Source organism: Ictidomys tridecemlineatus, chromosome 3 (assembly GCF_052094955.1).
Source record: "Ictidomys tridecemlineatus isolate mIctTri1 chromosome 3, mIctTri1.hap1, whole genome shotgun sequence".
NCBI lineage: Eukaryota > Metazoa > Chordata > Mammalia > Rodentia > Sciuridae > Ictidomys > Ictidomys tridecemlineatus.
This window is the reverse complement of record NC_135479.1, coordinates 40343816-40370047: the sequence shown is the minus strand read 5'-3', so window position 1 is coordinate 40370047 and position 26232 is coordinate 40343816. Positions and strand designations below refer to the sequence as shown.

At 39.6% G+C, this 26232-nt stretch overlaps 2 protein-coding genes across 5 annotated transcripts in view; both read right to left on the bottom strand.

The window, feature by feature from the left end:
- Nucleotides 1–1275: 1275 nt before the first annotated feature.
- Coprs (coordinator of PRMT5 and differentiation stimulator) lies at nucleotides 1276–6688 on the bottom strand. Its single transcript, XM_078042505.1, has 4 exons — nucleotides 6530–6688; nucleotides 4436–4506; nucleotides 2488–2702; nucleotides 1276–1713 (listed from the first exon to the last, which is right to left on the bottom strand). Exons 1-4 carry the CDS (start codon nucleotides 6626–6628, stop codon nucleotides 1544–1546), a joined length of 555 nt encoding a protein of 184 aa, XP_077898631.1. The 5' UTR covers nucleotides 6629–6688; the 3' UTR covers nucleotides 1276–1543.
- A 3813-nt stretch (nucleotides 6689–10501) lies between these two features.
- Utp6 (UTP6 small subunit processome component) overlaps nucleotides 10502–26232 on the bottom strand; it is a 34614-nt gene continuing 18883 nt past the window's right edge. For 2 of the 4 annotated variants that reach the window (XM_078042503.1, XM_005327797.5), the window contains 11 exons: nucleotides 26013–26094; nucleotides 24734–24815; nucleotides 23481–23665; nucleotides 22721–22800; nucleotides 22218–22295; nucleotides 18748–18927; nucleotides 17584–17664; nucleotides 17296–17405; nucleotides 16496–16562; nucleotides 12845–12917; nucleotides 10502–10771 (listed from right to left, as the gene is read on the bottom strand). In XM_078042503.1, coding sequence (XP_077898629.1) covers nucleotides 10617–10771; nucleotides 12845–12917; nucleotides 16496–16562; nucleotides 17296–17405; nucleotides 17584–17664; nucleotides 18748–18927; nucleotides 22218–22295; nucleotides 22721–22800; nucleotides 23481–23665; nucleotides 24734–24815; nucleotides 26013–26094 — 1173 coding nt within the window. In that variant the 3' untranslated portion in view covers nucleotides 10502–10616. Of the gene's footprint in view, nucleotides 10772–12844; nucleotides 12918–15416; nucleotides 15551–16495; nucleotides 16563–17295; nucleotides 17406–17583; nucleotides 17665–18747; nucleotides 18928–22217; nucleotides 22296–22720; nucleotides 22801–23480; nucleotides 23666–24733; nucleotides 24816–26012; nucleotides 26095–26232 lie in introns of all 4 variants that reach the window. The other 2 variants (XM_040269152.2, XM_078042504.1) reach the window with 2 other exon arrangements.

Below are 26232 nucleotides of genomic sequence, written 5' to 3'. Positions count from 1 at the left end.
CCTAGGGTTGTGGCTTAGTGGCAGAGTTTGCCTTGCATATGTGAGGCACTGGGTTCAATCCTCAGCACCACATAAAAAATAAATAAGCCAAATAAAGATATTGTTTCCAACTAAAAAAAAAAAAAATTAAGACAAAAGAATTCAAATAGTTATATGTTTAATTAAACTGCTTTGATATTTACTTCAATTTTAGATCTCAAACTTCTCCTTGATTCAGTTTTGATGAGACAGATGAGAAACAATCCTAGGTGGGGCCCAGACTCCCCTGCTATGTTCTCTCATATGCCAGGCCCGTGAAGAGAACATATTGTGTGCATCTGGGTCCCTGGAGTTAGGCCACTCAAGACCTCTTAGGGAGGTCTTGCATCCTCAACTTTGAAATGAGATAAATTTTAAAAATTATATGTATGTGTGTGTGGGGGGGGGGTAACTTCATATAAATGAAAAGATTAAAGATTAAATGGAGGGCTGGGGTTTCGGGTCAGTGGTAGAGTGCTCATCTAGCACTAGCACGTGTGAGGCACTGGGTTCAATCCTCAGCACCAGATGAAAATAAACAAAATAAAGGTATTGTGTCCAACTACAACTAAAAATTAATATTAAAAAAAAAAAGATTAAAAAGAGGGGCTGGTGTTGTGGTTCAGTGACAGAGCGCTTGCCTAGCATGAGTGAGGCACTAGGTTCGATCCTCAGCACCACATAACAATAAATAAAATAAAGGCCCATTGACAACTAAATAAAAAATAATTTAAAAAGAAAGATTAAATGAAAAAACAAAATTTTCTGCCAATTAAGGATTATATAATTGTTGGCTTATTTAGTTTGCCATTTAGTTTCTCAGGCTACAGAAAATCCTTATAAACTAAGTCAGTGTTCCATTTTCCCAACTAATGGGAACAGAAATCAGCGGCAGTCACAATGTCTCTTGGACTCCAACCACTTGTCAAAATTGTCAGATCTAGGGGCTGGGGTTGTGGCTCAGTGGTAGAGTGCTCACCTCACACACACGAGGTTCTGGGTTCGATCCTCAGCACCACATAAAAATAAATAAGTGAAATAAAGGAATTGTGTCCAACTATAACTACAAAATAAATATTTTTTAAAAAGTATCAGATCTACAGAAGCAAAATTAAAATTCTTTTTCTTTCCCAGAGTAGTTGTTTTTTAAGTTCCCTGATAGTCAATCCTTAAAATGTCTTTTGGGGACTTCAAATGAAGTGAGTAGGGCCTTGCTCAGAAGCACCTAATTTAAAGGAAGAAAGGAGACAAAGCGTATTGACTTTTTTCCTACCTTTATTTATAAAGAACACAAGTCCTCCTGACACAGACACGAAAACGCACACATCCCAAGGAGGAGTCTTACAAACAACAGAAACAACAGAGCTGGGGAGAACAGTGGGACCTTATTTTCATACCAGTCTGCGTACCCCAGGCTCAGGAACCATTAGGAACATTGTCTCAATTAGGACATCTCACCTCAAAGACAGGAAGAGAGATCTTGATTGAGAGGACCCACCTACCCATAAGGCAGAAAACTCCACATTCAATCTTCGGCATCATCAAACTGTCCCGTTTCAAAGACCATCTTGGAATAGTGGGGTATCAGTGGAGGTGGATGGTGCCAACTGGGGTCATAGATCATGTCTCCTTGTGGGGCACAGCATACCCAAGGTTTGATCTCTTGAGAAATGCTCCCCTGGATGTCGTCAGCATCTGCAGACAGTTTCAAAACACAGACTTAAGGGCTGGGCTGTGGTTCAGTGGTAGAGTGCTTGCCTAGCATGTGTAAGGCACTGGGTTTGATCCTCAGCACCACATACAAATAAATAAATAAAATAAAGGTATTGTGTCCATCTACAGCTAATATTTAAAAAAAAAAAAAAAAAAGATTAAACACTGGGCACGATGGTGCACACTTGTAACCTCAGCAACTCAGGAAGCTGAGGCCAGCCTCAGCAACTTAGCAAGGCCCTAAGCAACTTATGAGACCCTGTCTCAAAATAAAAATCAAAAATAAAAGGAGTTGGGGATGTGGCTCAGTGGTTCAATCCCCAGTACCAAAACAAAATAATCCAGACTGAAGGAAAGAAGGAGGGTAAAAACAAATTTAAAAAAAAAATGCCTAGGGGGCAGACACTTGATTTGTTTTCTATAATAACACATAAGTGCAGACAGACACACACACTGCACCCTTCTGAATAAGTGCATCCACGGTCATTCTGAACAATCCAAGGTTCTAAGCAGTGGAGAGGAAGCAAGGGGGTAGGTATACAAAGATCATATCATACAAAGATTTCTAGAAAGGAACTTTTTTTTCCATGTGAAAATAAAGTGCTATATTATGGAGTCCACTGAAAAATTAGGAGGGTAGTTGATATAAAAAAGCAGCTGTCACAAAAATTTCTGACCTGTAACAAATCAGAGACAGAATTCTTACATATGGACTCCTCTTTTAAACTGTTAGCACCCCAGAAACTCCACACCTACCATAAGGATTTCCTTGATCTGCTTTCAACTCCAAGTCCCAGTCCTCATTGAAAAGATCAGCTGCCTGCTCCTTGGGCTGACAGTGTGCTCCTTCTGACAGCTCCCAGGTATTCAGTTCCCCATCAGACTCCTCCTCCTCCACAGCAAAGCCTTCCTCTTCAGAATGTGTGCCATCGCCATGGGTAGGAATGTCATTAGGGATGCTCTGTGCTCCACTGGCTAAGAAATCCACAAAAGGAAGGTCTTAAAATTGACAAACCAGAGAAGACCTGCTCGTGAGCTTGAAAAATGTTTGGCAGACTTACTAAGAGGGCAGTAAAACAAGTGTACGGGGCTCTTTAGTCACCTGGGAACCTACAAAAATATTATTCTGTTTATGTTTTTAGAAGCAGAGTCGATGTTTTGTCTTCAACAAGACCATCAGGGCTCTGCAGTTGGCACAGGGAGCTGAGCACAGTTCACAGTAGCAGGTGGTGGACACGTCACCACACCAAAGTGACTCTGGCAAATGATACGCTTTCACAATACAAGCTTACATTGAATTTTGCTTTTCAATTCCTCCCCTCAGCCTCAAAGAGCATGGCAGGGGTGAGTGCAGGTAAAAGGGGCACTGGGGAAATGCAGGCAGAAAAGCAGAACCCATCCCAGCGGCAGCTGGTAGAGTGCTTGCCTTGCATGCACAAGGCACTGGATTCAATCTCCAGCATAAAAAAAAAAAAAAAAAAAAAAAACAAAGAAAGAAAATAAAGGTATTGTGTGTCCATTTACAACTAAATATATATGCAATAAATAAATAAAGAACAACTGCTCAAAGCAACAAGGTAATATTCACAATATGGCATCTGGAGCCAGACTGCCTGGGCTCAAATCTCATCTGCCAATTCCTAAATGTGTAACTGAGCCAAAATGTACTTAGCTGATTCCTCAATAACAGAGAATTATCATATGATCCAGCAATTCCACACCTAAATATATACCCCAAAGGACTGATAACAGGTTTTAAACAAAACAAGAATGTTCACAGCACCACAGTTCACAATCACCAAAAGGCAGACAGCACCTCACATGTGCACCAACGGACGATGATACATGAATGTGGTATTATCCATGCATGGAACTATTCAGCCATAAAGAGGACTGAGGTGCTGATACGTGCTGCAACACGAACAAGCCTTGAAAATATTACGATGCGTTGACAGAAGCCAGACACCAAAAACCACATGTTCTGTGATTCCATTTATAATTGACTCACATTTGCCTATCCATAATAGGTAAATTGATAAGAGACAGAAAGCAGATTAATGGTTTGGGACTCAGAAAAGGGAAGAATAGAGTGTGACTATTCAATGACTACAGGATTTCCTTTTGGGGTGATGAAATGTTCTGGAACTAGACAATGGTAATGACTGTACAACACTGTCACTGTGCTAAATGTGAATATACATGTTATGAGCTCGATCTAGATCAGCAGCATTCACCAGAACTTTCTTCATTGATGGAAATGTTTTATTATCTGTGCTGCTCAATAGCACTACTCACATGTGACTACTATGCACGTGAAATGTGGCCAGTGTACATAAGGAACCAAATTTCTCATTTTATTTAACTTACCTTCACCGAGCATCAGTGGCTAGTGGACTATATTAGACAGGACAGTTTGGGATCCTCTCCCCACTCCTCAGAATACCCTAGGTGGTAGGTACTATTAGCCCCATTTTAAAGATGAAGAGAGGCTCAGTGACATATTTAAGGACATAGAACTTGAGAAGCTTCCCTCATGGAAGCTCTAGTAATAGCTTCCAAATGAGGACACTGCTGAAACACTGGGCAGAGAAGGCAACTCAATGGCCCACAGGACCGACTAACAGGAAAGGCAAACGAGACACAACAGACTGTCCTCTCTCTTTTGTTCCCTCTCTCCCGACATCCACCCATCTCCGCTGTCTACTTGCCTAGTCGATCCATGGCTGCATCAGTCTCTCTCTCCTGATCAAGGTGGTCCACTGTGCCAAAGCCAGCCTGAGGAAGAAGAAATAATTACCAGGGACTTGGGTATCTGGACATGCCCAGTAGAAAGCCACCGCCTCCCAGCTCCAAAGTCACCCTCCAATACTCCCCGCCTTGGTGCAGGGCTGGGACCTTCAACCCACATTTCTGCTTTGTCCTGGTACAATCAGCAGGGATGGCAAGAGAAGCACCTTGTTTCTCCCCTGGCACTGGGAGTGCCAGCCCAAAGCAGCCACTGAATCCGGCTGCCAGTTTTGCCAGGTTTGCAGGGCCAGCCTCATCCCAAGACCTCTCCTTCAAGCTCAGGGACCCTAACACCAGCTGAAGCAATGCCCCATGACCAAAGGCTGGCATTGCAGCTCTACAAAGCCTATCCTCTAGGCCGGTGGTGCACACATATAATCCCAGCCGGTTGGGAGGCTAAAGCAGGAGGATCACAGGTTCAAAGCCAACCTCTGCAAAAGCGAGGCACTAAACAACTCAGTAAGACCCTGTCTCTAAATAAAATACAAAACAGGGCTAGGATGTGGCTCATGGTCGAGTGCCCTTGAGCTCAATCCCCAGTACCCACTCCCCAAAAAGCCTATACTCTAAACTTATAAATTTTAATCTTCGACATTATCCCTGTTCCCTCAGTCACAGGGTTGGCAGCTATTTCCTGCAGTTGCTGCCTCTGTGTGCACTTTTTACCTTTTACCTTTTCAAATACTTAAAATACTTCACATCTAGTTAACAATTCCTTCTATCAAACTCCTGTCTCCTCACCATTCCTCTACCACTGAGCTATATCCCCAGCACTTTTTTTAATTTTTTGAGACAGGGTCTTACTAAATTGCCAAGGCTGGCGTGGAAGTTCTGATCCTCCTGCCTTAGTCTCCCAAGTAGCTGAGACTACAGGCACGTACCACCACACCTGGCTTCCAAGACCGCTTTCTAATGAAACAAGAAATATTGGTGGGCTGGGGATGTGGCTCAAGGGGTAGCGCGCTCGCCTGGCATGCCTGCGCCCGGGTTCAATCCTCAGCACCACATACAAAACAAAGATGTTGTGTATGTGGAAAACTAAAATAAATAAATATTAAAATTTAAAAAAAAAAGAAATATTGGGCTGGGGATGTGGCTCGCCTGGCATGTGCGGGGCGCTGGATTCAATCCTCAATACCTCATAAAAATAAAAAAATAAAGATATTGTGTCACCTAAAAACTAAAAAATAAATATTCAAAAAAAAAAAATGTTCACAACCTCTATAATTAGACTTGATTTCAATCCTAGCTCCACCATTCATTCAGAATATGACCCCTAGAAATTGGGGGTCACTGTTCTGACCCTGCAGGGGGCTTACAATAATGACATAACATTTATACCACCTTTGATGCTTAGATAAGCATTCCATTCATCCATCCAATTAATATACGTTTGTATGTTCCAGGCACAATGCTAGTTGCTTGGGTAAATAGCCCTAAAGAGAGGGTTCTTCCCTCAAAAAGCAGGTGATAACTGTAAGAATGGTCTTGGGAAAAAAACGGTGCTTTCTGGCGCGCACGTGAAAACAAGTTTCTGGAAAATCTGCGTCAAACGGGCCTTTTGATTTCATTAAATAGAAAAAAAAGAGTGCCCATGTGACATCATCAGGTGCTTAGGTTAGCTGAGCATGCCCACCAATAGACAGAGGTTCCCAAGGTAAAGCCCCTCTCCTCGTTGTCCTCACCAGATCCTGGCCCAGGCCCCCGGCGGCGGGCCCTAGCTCTCGTTCATCAGCATCACCTCCCATTTACCAAGTATGCAAAGGCGCCCCGAAGCCCACAGCCTTCCCAGCCCTGCGACGCGCCCACCCACGCCCTGGGATTCCCCGCCCGGCAGCCAGTCCACCGGCAGTTTCCAGCCTTAGCGCGCCCAAACGGCGCTCAGCCTTCGCGAGCGCCCGAGGCGCTTCCCAGGCTCCGCTGTCGCCGCCCGGCACCGCCCCGCGAGCCCCGCAACTTCCCGCCCCGGGCCGCTGGCAGTAGCTGCGTCCGATCCCGGCGGGGAGCTCACCTCCGGGCTAGGGGGAGCCTCCTGCGCGCTCTGCAGCTGGGTGCCCCGCGGCGGCCCGGCGGCCCCCAGAGCCTGGGACCCGGCCGCCTGAAGGTCCATGCCCGGCTGCCCGCGGCTCGGCGCCCGGGACGCGGCGCGGCCACGTGACGCGCCGGCCCGACTGCCAGCTCGAGGATACGCCGCAGAGGGGCCAATCAGCCGCGGGTGTTCTCGACCGGGGCGGGACAGGGGTCACCAGGAAGCCAGGGGCGGGGCGGCGCAGGGGGCGGGGCCCGCCGCGGGGGTAGACACTGCCCACCTACCCCACGCGGAGCCAGAAACAGTCCAATCCCGGGTGCAGATTCTGGGAACAACTAGCCGAGATGGACGACTAGCTGGGGTCCGACATGGCAAGTGTTATCCCTGCCCAGCCATGCTGGATGTATTTCAGCTTCAACACCTCCATTCCCGTTAGAACACGAAATTACCAGATAGGACATAAAGCCCAGCTGTCAAAACACTTAATGTTATTGATGGGCTGGGGATGCAGCTCAGTTGTGCAAGGCCCTAGGTTCAATCCCCAGTAGCAAAAAAAAAAACAAAACAAAACAACCCACAACCTGCGAATGCCATTGAGCTCACATTTCACTCCATATCCTTTCACAGGTCTCCCCTAGACTTCAGGCTAGAATTGTACTGTCACCTATCCATCCGCAAATAAATAAGGCAATTCAGCAGCCCAGTAAGTCCTCACTTGGAGTTTATCAATAAAGCTAATCCATTACAAACCAGGATAGATGATCAAAACAACAAATTCCTACAATGTTTGGACACAATAGAGGCCCGAAAACCCTAGACCGTCTCCTGTGACAGCAGAATCTGACAGGAAGTCTTATCTTTTAATGTCCAAAGTCTGGTAGTCTACAGTCTATTTCCCTTGAGCAAATAATGTGGTATTCGGCAACGAGCAAGGCCTGACATCCCCCCCTCCCAAAACCCAACTATAAAGCAGCCTTCACTGGGACCCCCCACCACGCCCTGCCCCCTCCAGCAATGACTAAATTCTAACACATCAATGCAAGGAGTGATCACATTACCAGTCGACATGAAAATTGGATTCCTTGCTCACCATTTTTTTAATTTTTTTTTTATTTTTACTTATTTATTTATTTATTTATTTATTTATTTATTTATTTATTTATTGGTACTAGGGATTGAACTCAGGGGTGCTAAACCACTGAGCTAAGTCCCCCAGTGTTTTTTATTTTTTGAGAAATGGTCCCACTAGGTTTATTTATTTATTTATTTATTGGTACTAGGGATTGAACTCAGGGGTGCTAAACCACTGAGCTAAGTCCCCCAGTGTTTTTTATTTTTTGAGAAATGGTCCCACTAGGTTGCCAAGGCTGGCCTCAACTTGCGATCCTTCTGCCTCAGCCTCCCAAGTCACTGGATCAGGCATGTGCCACCACACCCAGCTCAGTTACCAGGCAACATTATGACAGTCTTTGGGGACATTTGCCTTTCTTCATCTCCCTCAATATGTTTGTAAGTGACATAAAGCATTTGAAAAAACTTAAAATTGACACATAATATTCAATATTATTTTATATACTTTCCTATAGAAAAGGAAATGCAACTAATCAATACATGTTCTGTTCTGCTGACCCGTGAGTTTGCACAGGCTCTAGTCAGCAATGCTCAACAGCATCTTCTGCATGGTAGAAATTACTAAGCTCCTGAAATGTGGCCAGTATGGGGCTGGGGTTGTGGCTCTGTAGTAGAGTGCTCACCTAGCACACGTGAGGCACTGGGTTCCATCCTCAGCACCACATAAGAATGAAATAAAAATATTGTGTCCACCTACAACTGAAAAATAAATATATAAAAAAAGGAAAGACATGGCCAGTATGAATGAGAATCTGAATTACTTTGTCACACATGGCCACCACACCTACATACAACTCTAGGTGAACTAGCATTTTCATAACCTGCAACACTGACAGCCATATACAAAGATGTTATGATCCCGGGGTAACCCAACTTCTTTTTTCCCTATCTTATGGGTTAGCATGTATCTCTCTTAAAATAAGGATGCCATGTAAAATTTAGAAAGTTAAACTTCCCAGGACTTGAGAAATAAATTTTTCTTAAAGGAAATGACAAGCAAACAACATGTAAGAGCACAAAAGCCCAAAATAAATGTCCCAAAACACTCTAATAGGCATAGAAATTCAATATATACTAAAGGTAGTATCAGAAATCAGCAGAGAGAAAAATGGCCAAACAGCGCTGGAAAACTAGTTAAACGCATTTCTAAAACAGAACTGCACATAAAATTATTTGCAACAAAGAACAAAGGAAAGATTGGCATTCAACATATTAAAAAACTTATAAGTTAGGGCTGGGGTTGTGGCTCAGTGGAAGAGCGCTTGTCTAACATGTTCGAGGCACTGGGTTCGATTCTCAGCACCACATGTAAAAAAGTAAATAAAATAAAGGTCCATGAACAACTAATAAAAATATTTCTTAAATTTATAAATTAGTTAGAAAAAGTAATTTAAAAATATTATGAAAGATGAGAAACACATTAACTTCATTAATCAGAAAAACTCATGTCAAAACTGTCACTTTTCAAAATGGCAAAAATACAAATTATAATACCTAGTGCAAACAAGGACATTGCCACTTTCATACTGCTTGAAAGGAGCAAAATGGCAATACATATCAATATTCTCTACAATATATCCTTTGATCCAGAAATTCCACTCATACCAGAAATTCGGTCTCTTAAAGAAAACAATCATGGATGTGAACAAAGAATGACAAAAATCTCTATCAGAAGCATTTATAAAATATATAATGACAAGGTCCAACCAGAGGATTAATAAAATAAATCAGGGCTATTTTTATAATGGAATGTTACAAATTAATTAAAATGTTTTAAGGGTATTTAATGACATAGGATAATAATGTACTATTAAGTGAGACTGCACTGAATGCTTCTCCCAGTGGTATCACAATGTTAAGTTAAATGATATAATTCAAACAATTCTCTCCCCTGCTCCCAGAATGCCCTTTTCTGCCCAAAGTCATCTTTCCAGGTCTCCCCAGTGAGATACTTCTCTGCCACTCTAATCCACTACCCTGCCCTTTGGTTGCCTCCCCAATACAAATACAAACAATTCTCTGCTTATCTATCCTTAGGACAGATAAAACACGTTTATAGTTTTTAACCTTCTTAAAGGACTTCCCCCTGCCCCACTCAAATTCCAGCACCTTCATCTCTGCTGCTCCAACCAGCTCTCTTTGGATATGCTTTTTTCCAACCCCTACCTCTATCCCCCACAGCTTTCCTTCTTTTGTGCAAATGATAAGAACTCAAATACTTCTGGAATGATCTAAAAATATAAATCCAATTCTGAAAAAGAAAATCAAATTACTAAATCCAACTTAAGCTGGATTACAGGAGTTTTCAACTTCTCACTACCCTATTTCATCCATATTTCAAATGCGTATCACATATAGTTTCACAGTAAAGAGAGAACAGATAAAACCATATGTCCTCTTTCATTTTAACTGGCTGCTACGTCTAGATTAGAAGTATGTCTGCTTGACCTGGAATAATAAATACAACGCAGTGCAGGATTTCCATATATTTTGAAAAACATTTAAGAACTATGGTTGCCAGGTATCTTGGCACATGCTTGTAATCCTAGCTACTCAGCATCCTGGCTGAGGCAGTTGAATCACAAATTTGATGTCAGCCTGAGCAATTTGGTGAAATCCTGTCTCATTTTTTGTTTAAAAAGGGAGGGAAATAGGCTCAGAATGTGGCTCAGTGGTAGAGTATACCCCCACCCCCCGCCCAGTTCAATCCCCAGTACAGGAGGAAGGAGGAAAAAAAAAACTAGTAGGTTTGGCCTCAACCAATAGTCATTCAAGAAGCAGTTCTTTTTCCTGAAACTAAAGATTAACACAACACAAAACATCTCAAAATCAATCAGCCATTTTATCTGTCACCTCAATTTAGAGACTGATTCATAATACAAAAGTGTCCAGGAGGCTTGCAAGAGGATTTACAAAGTTCGTTGTATTCTTCTCTTCACTAATGTCCAGCCTGATGCATAGCATGTTTGGCTACAAACAACTCTGCTGACTCTCCCTGCAACATCTTCATGGCTCGCCAATAGATCTGCCCACAATTCTCAGGTCTACCAAGTGGGTGATTCAATTCTTCTTTGATGTAGTCCATCCAAAGATCTTTAAAAGGAATGGAAAAAATTACTGCAAACATAGTTAGACAACTTACAAGGCTTTTTAGGCAATTATTTAATATTGATTCAAAATTTCTAAGAAACTTAACTCCTGTTATTTCCCTAGAGCCCTATATAAAGCAATACTTCTCATGGCTTTTTTACATGAAGGTATAGGAAAAGGGTTTTCTGGTTAATAGAAAACCTTCCCATTAATCATGACAGCCTATGTTATTTAATCAACTAAAAATACTAAGATTTTTTAAAAGGGAAGATTTTGTTGAAAGTCTCTTTCAAGGCAAGAGTAACCTCAATCAATTCACAAATAACCTTGTTACTGTGCTTAATAAAATTTGTTTGTGTTAGCAAAAAATGCTGCTTTCATCCATTTCTCCACATACAGTCTATTGAAAACCAGCAGGGATTGTTGGTGAGATTGTAAATTAGTACAACCACTATGGATTTGAAGATTCCTCAAATCACCATATGACCCAGCTACACCACTACCCAGTATTTATCCTAAAGAATTAAAGTCAGCATACTACAGCAATACCTGCATAACCATGTTTATAGTAGCACAATCCACAAGAGCCAAACTATGAAACCAACTAGCCTAAGAGTCCATCAATAGACAAATGAATAAAGATAATACACACACACACAATGGAGTTTTACTCAGCCATAAAGAAAAATTAAATTATGTCATTTGCTGGAAAATGGATGGAACTAGAAACCATGAATTTATGCAAAATAAGTCAAACTTAAGGTCAAGGGTCATGTTTTGCCTCATATGGGAAAGCTGGAGAGGAAAAAGAAAAAGAAAAGTAGGTGGAATCTCATGAAAATTGAAGTGAGATCAGTAGAAGAAAGGAAAGGGACTTGGGAAGGGAAGAAAAGAGAAAGAGGAAATACTGGGGTATGATATTGGCCAAATTATACTGTCATATCATGTGCATATATGAATATGTAACAACAAATCGCACCATTATGTACAACTATAATACACCAATAAAAAATGGGGGAAAACTTTAAAAAAGAAAACCAGTAGGAGCTAATGTGTTTTTTAAAATGTGAGTTTAATAACTATACTTGTCAGTATTTATAAATAAAGCCACATATTCTACATGACAAAACTATGCCCAGAAGTATGTTGTGCAATTCTTACAAATGGGCAGTGTAGTTGACAGCCATGTTACCATCAGCTCTAACTCCCACACCTTTTTGTTCTTCTGACAAGTTATTTTTTTTTTACTTTAAAATTTTAAACAAATAGATATGTAAAAACTGTATGTATTAATGGGGTAACAGAACATTTGATACATGCATGCATAGTACAATGTTTAAATGAGGTTATACATATCTTCTCAAACATTTGTCATGTCTTTATGGTGAAAACTTTCAATATTGTTTCTTCTAGCTTTTTGAAATATGTGGTACATTACTATTATCTATAGTCACCCTACTGTGCTCCTATCAAACTGTAACTTAGTACCCATTGATCAATCTTGCCCTATCCTCCCTCCCTACTACTATGACTAATCACCTCCATTATGAACTTATTCCTTACAAGTAAGTATTCCTTACCCCTCCCCCCACCTTTTTTGTTCCTAGAACTGGGGGTGAACCCAGGGGCATTTTATCCTTGAGCTATATCCCCAGCCCTCTTTTTTTTTTTTTTCTTTTCTTTTTTCTTTTTTTTTTTTTTTAGAGACAGAGACTCACCAAGTAACAGGGCAATCCTCCTCCTCAACCTCCCAAGTGATTGGAATTACAGATATGCATCACTATACCCCACTACATTTTTTTTTTTTTAAGAAAACCTAACCAAGCATATCTTTCTGTAACCCAGAGTTCTTAAGAGAAGAACTTATGGATTCTTGGAAACTTAAAATTTTAAGTAAAACTATGTGTCCAATAAGTTTTTGTACACAAGGCAAGGGAGAAGGCAGGGGAAGGAATCAAGTGCTATTCAAAGGCCATGATACAAAAAAGCTAAACACTGTTGTGACCTATTCACAGGTCACAGACTGCAGAAGCCAACACTTCTTCAGTTATGTGTCCATAACTGAAGTTTACTTACCAGAATCTACAGATCCAAACTCTCTCAAAGCTCTCTCATAATATTCTCTTAAGTTTGCCATCTTGCAGGATTCCTAACAAAAACAATCAGACAATTTTGCCACAAAAGCCTAGTTATAAAATCACAAGTTCATTTCAAACTTAGAGTTAACAACTAACATCTGTTAGATATTTGAAGGGGAAGGAGGGTCAGGGTATAAGATGAATCAGCCTAGTTGTCAACTTACCCAGAAAAAAGTTACATTGTTGTAACTTTTTTCTGCACTACCCACCAGAGTGAAGTCAATGTCAATTCGTAAAAACACCTTGCTCTGGTGGCATGGAAAAAAGTCTAATAAATTTTCAGTAAGGGATTAAACAAAGGGGAATGAAGAGAAGGGAGTGGGGTTGGGCATAGGAAAGACAATAGAATGAACCGGACATAACTGTCCTATGTTCATAAATGAATACATGACCAGTGTAACTCTACATCATGTACAACCATAAGAAGGGGAAGTTAGGGCTGAGGTTGTTGCTCAGCAGTAGAGTGCTCGCCTCACACGTGTGATCCTGGGTTCGATCCTCAGCACCACATAAAAGATAAATAAATAAAATAAAGGTATTGTGTCCAAAAATAAATATTAAAAAAAAGAATGGGAAGTTATACTCCATGTATGTATGATATGTCAAAATATATTCTACTCGAGGCTTGGGTTGTGGCTCAGTGATAGAGCACTTGCCTAGTACATGGGTTCGATCCTCAGCACTACATAAAAATAAATAAAATAAAGGTGTCCAACTACAATTGAAAAATAATTATTATTTTTTTTTGTTCTTTTTAGTTATATATGACAGTAGAGTTAATGGGAAACATGAAAGGCTTCACAGGAAACATTTGAAAGGCTTGGGGGATGATTAAGAGTAAAATAAAGAAACAAATTTATATGACCCTTGGCAAGTTTGGGGGGTTTTTTTGTGTGGTTTTCTTTTTTTTGGTATGAGGATTTTTGAACCAAGGGGTGCTTTATCACTGAGTCAAATCCCTAGTCCTTTTTATTTTTTATTTTGAGATAGGGGCTCCCTAAGTTGCTGAGACTGGCCTCAAGTTTGTAATCCTCTTGCTTCAGCTGATTTCCCTGGTTGCCCGGCTTATAGGCATGTACCACCATACCTGGCTAACCTTCAACAAGTGTTTTAAACCCTCTGTCAATATTTTCTCACATGGAAAACAAGGGTTGTACTTCTTAGTGCAACTCTAAGTATTAAAGTAATGATTAATGATGAACCTAATGATAAGTATTAAAGTAATGATTAATGATGAACCGCTAATTTTAGACAATCAATAACTGCTAATTCTTCACCTATTTTTAAAAATACATTCCCTTTTGCTTTCTTTTCACAGTAGACTTGACATCTTCAGTTTAAAAATCCTTTTGTATAATAAAATAACTACTTCCTGAGCTGGAGAGTTACCTCAGGGGCACAGCAGTTGTCTAGCATGTATAATTCCTGGGTTAGATTCCTAGCAGCACAGAAAAAAAAACCAAAATCTTCCTAATTAAAATCTCACTTCACTGAGATTGTATTAGATTACAGGAAGTCAATTTAACCTCATATGCTTTAAAAAAAAAAAAAAAACAGAATCATACTTTGCTGAGGGTTCCTAATGGTCAAGGCACTATGCAAAGTCCTTTCTACATAGTATCCCTATTAGGCCCTATAACTCTCATACCACTGAAAAAGGTATAAGGACCTTTTATAGATGAGGATGTGAGGCTTAGAACTAAGTGGTCTGCCTAAGGCAAATGTTAATACAAAGTCTGGCTGTTTGATGATATTAAACTATCTCTAGTATTATAAGACTGTACTATACTGTAGAACATGAATAGACACTTGACTCAGACAACAATGTAACTTTTTTTTCGGGGGTGGGGGGGTTGCCAGGGATTGAACCTAGGGGAACTGAACCACATCCCTAGCCCTTATATTTTATGTAGAGTCAAGGTCTTGCTAAGTTGCTGAGGCTGGCTTTGAACTTTTGATCCTCCTGCCTCAGCCTCCCAAGTGGCTGGGATTATAGGCATGTACCACATGCCCAGGTAACTTTGAAAATGCAAATAAAAAAAAAAATACCAAGTGAAGTACCAAAATAAAAGAGAAAAAGCAAAATTAGATACTTGGAGAAGCTAAAAGGAAACAAGGATGCAGTATATCTTATTATAAATAAGCCTAATTATTCTTTTTTTTTTTTCTAGTTTTAGATGGATAGAATGCTTTACTTTACTTGTTTATTTTTATGTGGTGTTGAGAATCGAATCCAGTGCCTCACACATGCGAGGCAAGCACTCTACCACTGAGCCACAACCCAGCCCAAGCCTAATTCTTTTGGAGAACTATAATATGGCAATATAATAAAACCATACATAATATGCCTCCAATCCAGAAATTTATATCAGTAACTCAAAAGAAAAAAACTACATAAAGACAATCTCTGCAGCAGTGTTTTCAATATATAAAAAAAAAAAAAAAGAGAGAGAGAGGTAAGAATCTATATATAATGGAATAGATATGAAAATTACAGGTTTAAGAATTACATTAGAGCTGGCCACAGCATTACATGCCTAAAATCCCAGCTGCTCAGGAGCCTCAGACAGGATTGAAAGTTCAAAGAAAGCCTCAGCACCAGGGCACAGGTAGCACAAGCCTGTAATCCCAACAGTTCAGGAGGCTGAGGAGAGAGGATCACAAGTTTAGAACCAGCCTCAGCATCTTAGTGAGGCCCTAAGCAACTCAGTGAGACCCTGTCTCAAAATAAAATATAAAAAAGAGCTGGGGATGTGACTCAGTGGTTAAGCACCCATGTGTTCAATACCCAGTAACAAAAGAAAAGAGGAAAAAAAAAAAGGATTACAACCATTAAAAATGTGATACTTATAAAAACACAGGAATGTGTCTATAAAAGGAGATCTCTCATTTGACACCTAAGTCCAAAATATAACAGTACAAAACCAAGTGCATGTGAATTAAGATATTAAATAATAGTAGGCTATATTAATGTGATGGGATTACAGATACATTAGGATTTTTGTGAATTATTTTTTAAATGCGACTCTCCTATCCTTTCTTCTGGCTCACAAGTTCCATTTAAAAACACCAGGAATAGTAATTGAGTCTGCACTCTGTACCTCACCATCCACACTATGAAAGCAAAGCAGAAGCAGTCCCTCATCCAGAATGGTAGGTAAGGCTTCCTGTCAGAAGTGACGTCCAAGTTTTCTACTCTCCAAACAGTTACTTTCTCCTCTGCTGATACCATTCCTACTAGCTCTATAGAAAATGGGTTGGACCAAGAAACCAGAAATATCTTTTCTTTCTCCACAGTACTGAGGATTGAATCCAGGAGTGCCCCACCACTGAGCTACATCATTTTTTATTTTGACACAGGGTCTCCCTAAAGTTGTCCAGGCTAGCCTCAAATTTGCAATCCTCCTGCCTCAGCCTCCCAAGTAGCTAGGACTACAAGTATGCACCACCACACCCAGTGGAACCAGAAATTTATACTATACCAGAAATTTATACTGTATTATAATAAGTTTTTAAAACAATGAGATGCTGCCATAGATTAGTAACTACTAGCCCATTTTCCCAGGCAAGTCATGCTTAGAATACTTACTTGCTCCTTTTCAAACTGGATCATTTTCCTGAAAAAATCTACTGAAAATGGCCGGTTTTCCTGTAAACTAAAATAGAATGTAAAAATGTCATCTTCCACAGTGACAGGATGCCTTTTACTTCTTATAAATAAAAATAAATACCCAGGGCAGTGCCTCCAAAAGAGGGGGTTTGCTGTAATTCCTTGCAAGATCTAGACCCAGTGACTACTCTCAACCTTTAGTGACTTCCCCTTCACCACCAAAGTCTTTCCTACTCACTTTTCTTTCTGTTTTCCTCTTTCTCACATTTGGAGTCTAAAGTTTCCCCAACTATATCTTAAGATCTTTTTGGAGGCCAATAGTTCCATTTCTAAGACTACATCCTAAGGAAATAATTTCCCTTATGGACAAATACTACTGCCAAGGAAATGTTCATCAAGCAGTATTACCATGGCCAAAGAAATTATACCAAATCCACAGAGTGGTTTTTAATAAATGTTAATGAAGAATGTATACTGAAAGAGGAAAAGGTGGAACACAAAACTATGATTATAGTTTAACCTCAACTACATAAGAAACAAATTCTAAAATATATTAACAGTCGTTTTTCTTTTGATGGGATTACAATGAATCACCTGTTGATTTTCTCTGTCAAACAGGTTTAATTGCTTTTATTGTTCAAAAGCAGTAAAAGGAAGCATTACTTTTTTAAAAAGTCTCTTGGATTACTTTCTCAGATACTATTTGTGATACATACAATTTGGCTATGATGGGCCATGGAGTAGAGAGAGTAGAAAGGGCTATAAAAGTTTGTGAGTACCTTTTAAACACAGTTCTGGCCTTTTTGTTGCCACCAATTCGATATGCCCAATCCAAGTAGTTATCCTTCAGAGTTACTGAGCTGGTACCTGTGATAGCTAAAATAGCTTTCTACAATGTAAAAGAAAAAAGAAACAAGTTGTATGAGGAAATTTATAGATAACAAAACAAATTTTCCCAGAACCACCCCAGGCTATTTAATGGGGCTTTAGGACATACGCTGATGAAAGAACCCTCCAACTAGTGAGCCCATTCCCCAAACCACAAGACTTAAAACTTGGAACTATACCTTAAAGATTGCTTCTGTGTCTTCATGGCTTTGGGCACCTTCACTCCACTCTGCCCATGAAATCCATAAGGGCAAACAAACCTGCTCCCAATTTAAAAAAAAAAAAAAAAAATGTTAGAAAAGGATCATTCAGCACTATGCTCTGAAAATTTATCACTATAAAGATGGGTTCCTCCTAAGACAATCAATATGCAAACTATGGATTCATTTCTAGTCTGTCCTAACAATGAGGGAATTCTCATTGCCCAGCAAGAATTGGCATGTCAGAACATAGACAGCCTTCTAAGTCATCCAGAGCAATCTTCTCCTGCTAATTTTAGTTCCCTTCTGTTGGGGAATACTTCCTGTAGTTGTCATCATCAATCATCATTCAGTTACTTAAACCATTAACAGCAGACAGCCAGTCCAACCCACAGCTACCCAGGCCATGGCTCTGCTTTCTAGGCCCCACAACACAAGAACTAACTAATCAAGGCTGATTTTTCACTCACTTGCCAAAAGCAAACACAAATGAGCAGTAAAATAGTGTTTTTCCCATTTTACCTTCTGGAGTACATTTTCCTCACTGATATAAAAAGATTTACTGTATAGTTTTAAGTTTTGATCTTTAAAGATTAGAAATATATTTTCAATTAAAAGTCAGGTCAATGTTCAGCTTTAGATGCAAGTGAGGATAATATTGTATCAAATTTATCACTTGTTCCAAGATATCTAAACAGAATAGAAAGTTTTATACAATATAGCCAATTTTCAAATAAGGGTTAGAAATAAGCTGTTGAAGCTAGGCATGGTGGCAGGCGCACACCTATAATCCCAAAAGTTCAGGAACTTGAGGCAGGAGGATGGCAAGTTCAAAGCCAGCCTCAGAAACTCAGCAAGGCCCTAAGCAACTAAGGACCCTGTCTCCAAATAAAATTCAAAAAAGTGATGGGGTTGTGCCCCCGGGTTCAATCCCCTGTATTAAAAAAAAAAAAAAGAAAGAAAGAAAGAAAAGAAAGAAAAAAATGAAATGAATTCTACTACTGATCCCTCAAACCATCACCACTTTACAATAAATGTCACTCTAGGGTCAGCTCTCAGCAAATATGTATTCAAAGGGGAGCTTTGGCTAAAGTCTTAACAGGTTTCCCAAACAGAATGAAACATGAAAGACCCAACTCAGACCTGGGGTTTGAGGTGCACAAAAGCTTCTTCAACAAACATGGCTATGTCAGGGCTCTTTGAGGCAATCAGCACCTGCAGCTTCATCTGCCACATTGTCACGGACTCCTTGAACAATTCAATCCCAGCTTCTGCCACCTCCAGAGCTTCCGTAAAGAAGTCACGGGGCAGCAACAACTCAATCTAAGACAAAGTTAATTACTGAAAAGTTAATTACTGAAACATAAATAACATATATAAATAGAGACAAAGACCTCATGTGAGACAATAATTTCAACAGCCTTTCCACTAAAATTTTTACCCTGGCTGCTGAATAGGCCCAAAGAGAACAATTTGGAATTCCTCTTCCTTTTCCTACTCTTAAACATAAAGACAATCAAGAAAAACAGGAACAAGGGTTGTAGCTCAGTGGTAGAGCACCTTCCTGGCATGTGTGAGGTACTGGGTTCAATTCTTAGCACTGCATATAAATAAATAAAGGTCCATCAACAACTTAAAAAAATATTAAAAAAAAAAAACAGGGACAAAAGCTGGTGTGTAGGAGCATATTCCTGTAATCCCAGCTACTAGGTTGGGTGAGTCAGAAGGATCACAAGTTTGAGGCCAGCCTGGGCAACTTAGCAAGACCCTATCTCAAAATAAAAAATTAAAAACGGCTGAGGTTTAGCTCAGTTGTAGAGCACCCCTGGGTTCAAACCCCAGTACACACACACACGCGCGCGCACACACACACACACACACACACACACACACACACACACAAATTGGGCCATAATGACTTAATTCCAAAGACTTATCAAATAAAGTCGGGGGGCAGCTGGGGGACTGGATGTACTTCAGTGGTGTAACCCCCTCAGGTTCAATCCCTAGCATGGCATGGGGCAGGGATTTAGACTGGTGCCCACACTCACCAGAATATAAAAGTCAATAAAGATAAAATAAATATTTGGGGCACAGTAATTAAATAGATGTATTCAATCAAACGGAGTTGGATACATTACATTACAATTTTTCTAAAATGTAATTTACCTCTGTGTAACAAGTCATAGAAGTTTTCATCTTTTAAAAGTTTTGAACTTTAACAAATATGGCCTGACAAATAAAAGAAGGAAACCTTATCTGTTCAAAGATTTATATCCACACTATTTATATTTTTGTTTTTGTAGTACCATAGATTGAAAGCAGGGGCGCTCTACCACTGCACTATATTCCTAGCACTTACTTATTTTGAGACTCGGTCTCACTAAACTGCCCAGGCTGGTCTCAAATTTGTGATCGTCTTATCTCACTGTTCCAAGTAGCTGAGATTATAGGTATATACTACTGCACCCTAGATTCCACAGTTTTAATAGAGGAAAAAAACTGCTAAGTGCAGTGGCACACACCTGTAATCCCAGCAGCTCAGGATGCTCAGGTAGGAGGATCACAGGTTCAAAACCAGACTCAGTAACTTAGCAAGGCCCTGTCTCAAAATAAAATATAAGAAAAGGGCTGAGGATGTGGCTCAGCGGTTCAATGCCCCGGGATCAATCCCAGATACCAAAAAGAGAGAGGGGAAAAAAAAAAAAAAAAAACCTAAAACAATTCCAACTTTACAGAACTGTGAAAGAGTGAGTAAACGGCAATAAACAGTTCACCCATATTATATGCTAGATTTAATTTATACTCCTACTGCCTACAGAGAGACTACCTAAAAAGACAGCCTACCAAAAGAGACAGTTTGACATGTGCCATGACAAAAAGAATCACCTGCTACAGGAGTACAAACCAGAAACACCAACTAGACCTTTGGCAATTACCAGTGAGGACTCAAAAAAAGGAGCATTTACGCCAAGATTTAAAACAGAAATACGTACTAACCAAATGAACACAAGACCTCCAGAAAAAGAGAAGGCTTTCCCAACTAGCAAGAGGCCAGAGATGGCTCAGATGAAAGGAAATCCAAGTTCAGTATGACTGGAGGGTAGGACACACACCAGAGGATTGGAAGATGAGCCTGGAAATACTGATAGGGGCCAAGTTAAAGAATAGAGATTCTGTGGAGAACAATCAGGAAAAAGAATGGGTGTAGAATTAGCTGGGCATTTAACTTTTAGGCAGTACTCTAAGGGATTCTCTTTAAAAGTAAGGTCATCAATGATGGCTGAGGTGGTAGTCTTAGGAAAGGCAACTTCAGAGATTTGAGTATTATAAAAATGTTTGAAATAGCCAGAGTTGTAAACAATATAAGAAAGATGATAACAGAAGAATAGGACTGCCAAGGTAATAGTCTTAGGCCACCTGAATTTATGTACTGTGAATGACTTTCCAACACTTAATAACTCCAGCCCTGGGATTTTCCTGATTTTCTTAAAAGGAGAAGAGTATCTCAGCCTTGGAATAATATAACAGGTTATACTACCTAGTATCTTGGGGGAAATATTAATGCAAAAATAATAGAACACAATACAAAACAGAACACAATACAAAATAGTAAAACATTCATTACAATTACATAAAAATAATATTGATCAAAAGGGGCAAGCCAGGTGTATTGGCACACTCCTATAATCCCAGTGGCTTGGGAAGTTGAGGCAGGAGGATCGTGAATTCAAAGCCAGTCTCAGCAACAGCGAGACAGTAAGCAACTCAGTGAGACCCGGTCTCTAAATAAAATACAAAATAGGACTGGGGATGTGACTCAGTGGTTAAGTGGCCCTGAGTTCAATCCTTGGTATGCTGCCCCATCTCCTGCCAAAAATAAAAAAGAGGCAGAAGTCATATAAATAAAAAACTCAATAAATATAAAAATTTTTGTTTTTTCCCCCTGCTGAACAGTTATATTAACACATGCACTACTTTATGCAATGCTCTCAACGACTTTGTGAGGTGGCAAAAACAAAAATGACTATTTTAAAACCAAATAAACTCAGCAAAGTTAAGTGGTTTTTCTAAGTCATCTAGCTACTATGCAGTAAAACCTGATCTAAAACTATATATTTCCACAGTACATTATTCTGGACTTTCTTTACCCTCAACTCAAAGTATAGAGGGTTAATGCACCTCTTACTAGAATGTCGGCTTTTGAAATACAGGAACACATCTCATTGTCTTTAATGGTTACTCTGGGCCAGGAAAAAAATGTTCATTAAAAGATGGATGAATGGGGTTGGGGTGAGGTTCAGAGGAAGAACACCTGCCTAGCATGCACAAGGCCCTGGATTTGATCACCAGCATCACAAATAAATAAAGGATGGGTGAATAAACAAACTCAGACTCTCTGTTCAAGTACTTTCCACTGTATAATACCCTCCCCTTTACAGATTTCAATTTTGGTATATACCAAATACAACCACATGTAAATACCATCTTCCAAATGGCCACAGTTGTGTAAGATAGATTAGTCCATACATACAAAACACATTGACAACAGCACAAAACAACAAAAATAAAGTATATGTAACTGACAGTGAATGTGCTCTCAATGTTCTTACCCACTGCTTGTACTGGGATTCTGAAAGGAGCTTGAGTTCATGTGCCTTCCTGAATGAAATCATGGTTCTTTCCAATCTCTAAAATCAGAAAAATTCCTCAGTTTATTACCAAGATCTCATCAGAGGCCTCTGTCCACTGATATAAACAAAAACAATTTTTCATATTTCTAATAATTCAGAGAAAGGACTGGTTGCTCCTGCATCATGGTGTCACTCATCATTAGAGGAGGTTATCATTTGTATGGGGCACAGCCCAGGAAGAAAAGGGCCCCTCCTACCCTGGTGTGCAGTATAAGGGCAAACCAAATCAGACCTTGAAAATGACAGGCCACCCTCCTGGCTGTCAGGAGAAAGTGGTTAAGCTTGAAGTTTCAAAACCTGGCCCACACCCTCCCGTAAAATGCTGTGCTTTTGTTCTTCTTTTGGAAGATAGGAAAAAAAAAAAAAATAGAAGACAGTCACTTTCTAATCAGTCACTGTAACCATGAAATATAAGCCCTTACCTTCCCTCTGAGGAACTCACTACTCGTCTTCTTAGAAAATCTTTCCAAGCAAAAATTGATGTAACATTTCCACATGCCCTCTGGGGAAAAAAATCACATTACATTGATAAGATCTCCAATTCTCTTAGTTCAACAATCATCACATGTGTTTTCTTCAAAGGGAAAAAGCCTCTGAAGAAAAGTTTTAACTAGCTTAATGGAAAATTATTTGGGAGCTGAGGTTGTGGCTCAATGGTAGAGTGCTTGCCCGGCACACGTGAGACACTAGGCTCAATCCTCAGCACCACACAAAAATAATAAAATAAAGATATTATGTCCATCTACAACTAAAAAAATATTGAAAAAAAAAGTTATTTGAATTACAGCCAAACATTTCAAATACTGGGGGAAAGCATTTTTAAGCATTTGAAACATAAAATTCAAAAGCTTTATCCAGGTTTTAGATCCTCACCAACTTTATTCTCCAATATTATAAAAGAAGTTAAATCTCTAGCAAAAGATAACTAAAGACTCTTCTGAATTATCATTTCCTAAGTATCAATTCCTCCAAACAAATGAACATAAAGACTGCAAAGATAGAGGAAGTATACAAAAGCTCCAACTTCCACCATCAGAGAAAGAACAAGCTGGAAAGCCAGGCACATTGCAAACTGTACTATAAAGAGATTTCCAGTGCCAATTTTGGTAACAGGAAGGGGAGTGTCTGCTCATACTTGGATACTGTTACTTCTACACCACATGGTGGTTTAAAGAACTTTACCTGTAGGCAGAGTCTTCACTGCCTCTTCATATACAGCACAGCACCTCTCCTCCCTCCGGCCCACCTCCACTGCTTTGGCTTGTTTTGTCAGAGGCTGCTCATCTCCTGGTTGTGACTGGATCTCTAATTCTCGGCGTGCCACATAATCCCAAGTGAGAGGATCATCTGTGTGCATAGCCTGAAGGCTGAAAAATACAGTTTATTGGCATTTGGTCCACAAAAAGGAACTCAGGATTCCCAGAGAGACAGTTCCACATGGTCTAAAAATGTACACAAGACACCTTTACAACTGCAGTACCTTAAGAGCCACTTCCCAATCTGCTCTCCAGAGTACCTTCACTCACTATATAATCAGTGGAACAAAGCTGTCACAGATTTATTGTCTCATAATATTTCAGACATTACTGACAAATGTTAACATTTAAGTTAACTCATAAAGTCAAAACAGCAGTTATCTGTGACCACACAAGCCTCCAAGAGCTCTTGACAGCTTTATATCCTAACTCTGGATTTCCTGTTATTATAATGGAGGCAGAGAAAAAAGCACAACCTAATTCTCTACCAAAACTCTACAGATCTAAAGGACAAACTGATCCACATTTCATCTTATAGCCTAGGAAAGCACAGGGAATGGAAGTACATATAAAGTTGGCACAAATAAAAAATTCTTAGACAATATAATCAGGCATTAAGAATAAAATTACTTGCAACATTCCAGTAAGAACAGTTATAAATACGACTCTTGTTTTATGAACAAAAGACATGCCAGGACAACAGAACACAGGTTTTCTTGTTTTTCTTTTGGTACTAAGGATTGAACCCAGGGACTCACACAGTCTAACTCTACCACTGAGCTACAACCCCAGCTAGCCTCAGTATGATGCTCCTGCCTCAGCCTTCTGACCAGCTTGACTTACAGGAATGTGCCACATGCCAGCAGGACATAGGATTTTTATATAAGCCTTAGGATATATTTGTTATTGAATATAGACAAATTATTTCCAAAAGGAAGTCAATAAATAAGGTCAAAGAATTCTCTAAAAACATACTCTTTGAATATGTAAAGCATACAAATTTTTCTTAAAACTTAGCCTTTCTATAAAGTCAATAATAAAAGAAAAAAAAAAAAAAACTTAGCCTTTCTTCCAAGGATCTAGTATGGTATCTTTTTCCTCCCTTACAAACAACCAAACTCAAATTTTTATCATGTGATCAGAAATAGATATAATTCACCTTTCTACCATTTTACTTACTCATCATAAATTTCTTTTTGTAGATCTTTGGCAAAATCAAACAGCTGTGCAATTGAGAGAAGTGACACATGAAATTCTGCACCTAAAATTTAAAAAGCAGGGGAGGAGAAATTCTTCACAAAGGGCACTCTACCACTGAGCTACACTCCCATTCCCTTTTTTTTTCTCCCTTGAGACAAGATCTCACCAAGTTGCCGGGGCTGGTCCCAAACTTGCATCTGAACACTAGTTCTTTTGTTTTTTCTTTGGGGGGGATGGGGGGTGGCAGGGTAGAGGTCTGGGGATTGAATCCAGGGACTCACACATGCTAAACACGTTCTACTGCAGACCTACATACTCCCCCAACTGAAGGAAGCTTATTTTGGTTGTGGATTTTCTTTATTTTTTTTTTCTTTTTGAGAATGAGAAAAAAAAAAAAAATGGGCTGGGGGAGATCCTATAGTCCCCATAAACAAGCAATGCCACTATTAATATTATGGGATATTCACAAGCACTTCTAACTTTCATTCTAAACTTGAGGGCATAAGGAAACAAACTAAGTTCTCTACTTCTTTCCAATATCTAAATAAGTTAAGTATTCGAAAAATAGTTCCTGAAGCCGGGCGCAGTTGTACATGCCTGTAATCCTAGTGGCTGGGGAGGCTGAGGCAGGAGGATCATGAGTTCAAAACCAGCCTCAACAAAAGCAAGGCACTAAGCAACTCAGCAAGACCCTGTCTCTAAATAAAATACAAAATAGGGCTGGGGATGTGGCTCAGTGATTAAGTGGCCCTGACTTCAATCCCTGGTACCCCAACAACAACAACAAAAAACACTTCCTGAAAAATGTGCAATTATAGTCTAGAAGAAATAAGCATTTTCAAAAAGATACAGGACTCTGGGCTGGAGTTGTGGTTCAGTGGTAGAGTGCTTGCCTGGAATGTGTGAGGCCCTGAGTTTACCCCTCAGCACCACATATAAATAAATTAAAAAAAATCCATCCATTGACAAAAAAGTATTTAAAAAGTAAAAGATACAGGACATTATCCCTACAATCAGAGTTTTATACATATTACAGTGGAAATTTTCAAAATTAGCTAACAAAATTAGCTCAATATGAGAATGCTCCACTTTCCTACCACAAATAAATGTTCAAAAGATACCTACCATTTTTTAATATTTATTTTTTAGCTGCTGTTGAACACAATATCTTTATTTATTTATTTTTATGTGGTGCTGAGGACCACATAGGCAAGCACTCTACTATTTTGCCACAACCCCAGCACCAAAAGACACCTACCTTTAATCTTGCTTATAGAATTTTTGTAGATGATCCGTGCCAACTCGCCATTAAGGATTTCTTCAGAATGATCAAAACTCCCCTATAAAGTGTTACATTAAGCACAATAAGTAGGGTCAATAAGTTAAAAAAAAAAAAAAAAGCACTAGGATGAAAATTAACAGTCTTGGACTACCACTACCTGTACAAGTCATGTCTCTGTGTGTGTGTCTGTCCCCGC